This window comes from Chrysochloris asiatica, unplaced genomic scaffold, assembly GCF_000296735.1.
Source record: "Chrysochloris asiatica unplaced genomic scaffold, ChrAsi1.0 scaffold00210, whole genome shotgun sequence".
NCBI lineage: Eukaryota > Metazoa > Chordata > Mammalia > Afrosoricida > Chrysochloridae > Chrysochloris > Chrysochloris asiatica.
The window spans coordinates 5,571,616-5,577,699 of NW_006408728.1; the positions used below are offsets into that span (position 1 = coordinate 5,571,616).

Here is a 6,084-nt window from a genome sequence, read left to right on the forward strand (position 1 = left end):
CTATGAGTCAGTTCCGACTCGATGGCACCTAACAACAATTGCCATTTCTAAAAAATGTTTTTATGGGAAAATTCATTCAAAGTGCCAATAATTCTAGGACACATCTCAGGTGCAAAGAGATAAGAAACTCCTATTTTATTCAACACCATCATTCCACACCCTGCCCACAAGCTGGCTTCGAAAATAAAGATTATAGAGGTTCTAAAGCCACCGTTTGAACTGCAAGGTTAGCAGTTCAAGCTCACCAGCTGCTCCTCGGAAACCCTTTACAGGGTCACTATGGTTCAAAGCCGACTCGAAGGCACTAACAACAAGAAAGCCACCAATACTGCCTCCTATGGATTCAGAAACTATTTTAGGAGAGGGGGCTTCCAACAGGCTCACTGACACTTCCTGTTTCCACTGGCTCTCCATCATACTTGTTCTTTCTCTATAGGATCAATGATTGATGATCCCACAGGAAAAAGATTAATGTTGTGCATAAAGGATTCAAGCAAAAAACATTTACAATACTACCTACCACTATTATGGAGTACCTATTATGTTCAAGGACTTCTGGTGTGGTGCTGTGGGTTAATGCAATGGACTGCAAAACCGTTTGACTGCAAGGTCGGTGGTTCAAGCTCACCAGATGGCTCCTCAGAAACCCTAACTCAACGGCACTTAACAATTATGTTCAAACTTTATTAAGTGCTTTCCATATTTCATTTTACTTGGTTTCTTACAAACTTTTGACTTTGAAATGATAAATCTCCATTCTGTAGATGACTGTTAACAATGACCCAGCCAATGATCATACCTATCCTTTCCCTCTTTAGTACTTGTCTAGCAAATTTATGACCCTAAAAAAATTCAACCATTACCATTCACCAAGGGGTGGGTATGTACCATTGGTATTTTGGGAGGGAGGAGAAATCGCACAATTGGAATTGTTGTTGCTATTACAAAATGCCATCAAATTGGTTCTGACTTATAGCGACCCCATACAAGGTTTCCTAGAAGTTGCTGGTGGGTTTGAACTATTGATTAGCGTTCATCCTACAGTGCAACATCACTAAAAATGTCACCAGCTACAAACAGGTATTGCTCAGCAAATGGTATTCCTAACTCACTTTAACTTTCTGTATGTACACTATTTTATACCTTTCCTTCTATCTACAGATCTTCCTCTACCTGAACTTTCCAAAATTACTCACAAATTAATTATTCTACTTTCTTTCTACCAAGTATATAATTCATCTTCTCTCTTGTTGCATAGTGAAAATGTCCAACTTCCTCTCAGAGGCAAGTTTCCCCTCATGTGCCCATCCCCTCACATCTGCTCAAGGACATCCTTCTTTTGATGATTGTTATTTGCCGTCAGGCACCATCAATTTCTCCCTCTCCCCAGCCTGCCTTGGAAGCTTTATGAAGGGTCACTATGAGTCAGAACTGACTCCATGGCACGTAACTAACCACTACTGCCTCTACAAAATCCTATGCTGATTCTTTATCCATTAAATTCTGCACTTCTTCTGGATGAAATGCCGGGCCCTCTGTTCATCTCTCTCGAAGTGATTTTATTCATATCCAAAATATACTGACAACCCCCAAAACTTTTAATTCAGTCCAGACCAGTCATTTAGCATCTCTGCCTGTCTGTTTTAAAGCATCTCAAACATGTTAAAATGAATTCAGTTTTAGCATGTTCATCTCCTTTAAACCTACTTCCCTCTCCAGTCTTTCCTATCTTCGTCTTTTCAAGTCTTTCCTAATTATCCCATACTTCTCCATTATAAAGGAGCCATGGTGGTGCAGTGAATAAAATGCTTAGGTGCTAACCAAAAAGGTAAGCAGTTCAAACCCACCAGCAGCTTGGACAAAAAGATGTAGCCGTCTGCTTCTGTAAAGACTGCAGCTTTGGGAACCCTATGGAGTAGTTATACTCTGCCATATAGAGGTTGCTATGAGTTAGAATTGACTTACCAGCAGTGAGTTTTTATTTGTTTTCGTTTTTTGCTTTTTATTCTCTATTACAGAATTAAAGACTTTACTTTTTTGTAGCTTTAATGTCTACAACAACATGGGCAAGTGCCACATCTGTTTCATTTGCCACTGTTTACCTAGTCCCTGGCATAAAGCCTACTGTAGCGTATATACTCAAGTCATTTGTTGAACCAATAGGAGCTCCTGACCAGAAATGAGTATGTCACAGTGAATCACACAAGTCAGGACTGCTTGTAGGTCACTGGCTACTACTCATTCTATTTCAAGGTTTCATGTTCTAACAATGTCTCACAATCTCCTTAAATTATTTCAGTCTACGTTACCTGAGGTGTTCGCTGCAATTCATACAAACTGAGTTCCCATGTTTTGCTTAAAGGCTGAGTTCCATTCGTCTGCACAGCCTGAGACATTGCTATGAATAAAAAGGAGAAAAAACAATTTTAGTATTTGAAAGGGCAATAAATCTCAACACTTATTTTTTAGGATTTGGAAATAAAAATAGAAATCACATACACAATTTTCTCAAAATTAAAAGAGAAAAAACTCAATCTTTCCTTTTGCAAATATAAACTATTTGAAGGCAACAGACTACCACTAACTGAACGCCACCAGCTGGCACACAAAAATTACTGTTCAATATGTAGAAGACAGTCTTGAAATAAACAATTTTTTTCCTGAAACTGATGATCATGGAACTTAGAACAAAATCCCAGGAAAATTCCAGGCTCTGCAGCACAGCTATCTAGTTCAATTTTGCCTGAAATATAGAATCTACTTGGGCTGTTGTTAGGTGCTGTCGAGTCAATTCCAACTCATAGTGAACCTATACAGGCATAAACAAAACACAGCACAGCCCTACACCACCTTCACAATTGTTATGTTCGAGCCCACTACAGTGTGATCATTGTGTAATCCGTTTCGTTGGGGAAGCTTCCTCTTTTTTTTTTTTCCACTGACTCTTCACTTTACCAAGCATGATGTTCTTTCCTAGGGACCGGTCCCTCCTGATAACATGTCCAAAGTATGTGACACAAAGACTCGACACCCTAACGTCTGAGGTATATTAAACAGAGCTATTTTTCTTCTTCCTGCATTCCTTGGTACTTTTACTATTCTTCACCAACACCATACTATAAATATGATAGAGTCTTCTCAAGTCTTCATTATTCAATGTCCACCTTTCACATGTATATGAGGACACTGAAAATACCAAGACTTTGGTCAGGCATAGCCTACTCCTCAAACTGACATCTTTGCTCTATAACACTTTAAAGAGGTCTTTTATAGCAGACTGCTGTTGTAGGTGGTTGAGTGGGTTCTGATTTATAGCAACCCTATATAGGGTTGCCGAGAGCAGCTGATGGGTTTGAACTGCTAACCTTGTACCAGTTTCACTGCTTGCTTATCCTATAGCACCACACCATGGTTCCTCTAACAAATAAGCCTAATTAAAATACATTGTTTGATTTTTTGCCGCTCCCTTGAGCACTGACTGTGAATCCAAGTAAAATAAAATCTTTCACAATTTGAAAGATTTTACCATGATGGTATTTACTGATCCACCCAACCACACCTACTGAGTTGATCCCAACCCACAGCAACTCTGTTTATCTTTCTTTACAGAAACAGAAAGCCTCCTTTCTCCTGCAGAGCAGCTGGTGGGTTTGAACTGTCAATCTTTTGGTTAGCGGTCCAGTGCTCATCTACCACCAAGGTTCAGTAATTATTAGTCCAATTATGAGAATTTTTATTTTCTTTACAATAAGGTGCAATCCATATTGAAGACCATATCCTTTGATCATCACTGGTAAGTATATTAAGTACTCTTTGCTTCCAGCGAGCACAAGTGTATCATCTGCATATCAAAGGTTGTTAATGAGTCTTCCTCCAAACCTGATGCCACATTTTTCTTCATGTAATTCAGGATACGACCCTGAGGCACACACACTTTTTCTGATTTTAAACAATTCAGCATCCTCTTGTTCTGTCTGAACAACTGCCTCTTAGTCTGTGTACAGGTTCCTCATTTACACAATTAAGTGTTCCATATGATGGTCCTTTAAATCACTGGTTATTCTGTCTCTACGTTCACAGCTCCACTCATGAAAACTTCTCTACCTAATAAGTCAGTTTGAACTTTCAGAAAGCTCTTCCTAATATTGAGTCTCAGAATTCCACCTAATTTAGAGACTATCCCAAGAGAAGATGTGATGCATTAAACACTAATGACCGAAGACCAAAAAGCTATGAGATAATATCAAGAATATCATACAGGAAGAAAGTAAAAGATCATTCATTAAAAAGACAAGAAAGAAAGAAAAGAGCAAAACGGGTATCAGAAGACTCTGAAACTCCAGCTAGAGATGTTAAAGTGAATGGGGGGAAATGAAGTAAAAGAGATGAACATAAAATTTCAAAGGGCTGCTTGAGAAGACTAAGTATAATGAGACTTCCAGCAAGATGGTGGATTAAGGAGACATACTACACAGACCCTTGACAACAAAGATATGAAAGATCAAATGAAACAGACACAGATGAAAATTTTGGAACCCTGAACTTCAGAGTTAGAGAAGCGAAAACAAACCTAACAAGATTGAAAATAGGGAACCAGAGAAGACAAATTTATAATGAAGTCAACTACAAAGCAAAAAGAGGAAATAATGTAGATAGAGAATTTCCAAATGGCAAGGAAATCAAGTAGATTTAAAGATAAAACAAACTGCTTTAAGGAGGGAACAAACTTGATGGCACTTAACAACAAAGTCCTTTCATAGTTGGTCCCTAGTTATTCTCCCACTAAATTGCTTGTACCCAACTGCTTAAACCACAAAATGATTTTCACTACTCTCAAATACGCCATCAAGTTTTATAATTCTGCACATCATATAAACTAAATTAACCTCTCATCAACCTCCTCACTTCAACACACGAATCCTACAAAAACTGTTTAGTGATCTCTTACTTGAAGAAGCCACACTCCAGAGTATTAGCCTGCAGTGCCACACCAGGACTCCTGAATTAAGTTATAAAGGGCAACTACTGAAACCTCTATGAAAATGCATTGCCTACTTTATATCTTTGATTAACACACAATGAAGATTTTACTAGTTGATGTCATTGGAGTCCTTGGTGAGACGCTGTAGGATAAGTACTGGACTGTTAACTGCAGTTCCAACCCACCAGAATCCTACACTTGTTGTTAAGTGCCATCAAGTCGGGTTCCAACCCATAGCCACCCTATATAGGGTTTCCGAGGAGCAGCTGGTGAGCATTGGGTCTCTTTAAATTGAAACTGACTCAAAGGCACTTAACAACAACAGTTGATGCCATTATCTTAATCCACATTCTTTTGAAGTGTAATAGTAGACATGCCAGTTCTTATTACCCTACCACAACATGCATTTTAGCCAGGAAATCAAACCAGTTCCTTCCAGTGTGACACCTTGTTGAGAAGCTGAATTTCCCCTGATACACTGTATCCGAATCCACATTTTAACAAGATTCCCTGGCATATGGGAAAGAGAAATGAATTGAAATCTAATGAATTTTTTCCAAAACTTTTTGAAGCTCCTTCATACACAAAAATCACCTAGGGATCTGCATGAATCACGTAGGGATCTAGATTCTAATGCAGTATATCTGGTGTGGAAATGCAAATTCTCCCCAGAAAGTCAAACTGGAGTGAACTGGTACAAATGATTTCAACACACTCAGATCTTTTAAAAGTAACATACGTATTTATCCTTTAAATAGCTAGCCCTGGAAGCACAGTGTTAAAAGCATTGAACTGTTAACCATAAGGTCAGCAGTTTAAACCCACCAGCTTTTCCACGGGAGATAGATGAGGCCATCTGCTCCAGTAAAGATTTCCAGTCTCAGAAGCCCTAAAGGACAGCCCTACTCTGTCCTATAGGGTCACTAGGAGTCAGTATCTTTAAAAAAACAAAACCAAAATTAACTTGTGAATTAAAAGATGGTATTTTTAAAATACATGTTAAGGACACCAAAAGAATAAAGTAACATTCTTTAACAAAAAAATTTGCCAAAAAATTCTGCCAAGTCACTTATTGTTAAATGTCATAGAGTCAGTTATGACTC

The 6,084-nt window shown here is 38.4% G+C and overlaps 1 protein-coding gene across 1 annotated transcript in view; it reads right to left on the reverse strand.

Moving 5' to 3' along the window:
* The window catches only part of RNF2 (ring finger protein 2), a 50,378-nt gene that overhangs the window by 8,595 nt on the left and 35,699 nt on the right, over positions 1 to 6,084 (reverse strand). The window contains exon 2 of the mRNA XM_006872706.1: positions 2,310 to 2,398. Within this exon, the coding sequence (XP_006872768.1) occupies positions 2,310 to 2,396 (87 nt within the window). The 5' untranslated portion in view covers positions 2,397 to 2,398. The remainder of the gene's footprint in view (positions 1 to 2,309; positions 2,399 to 6,084) is intronic.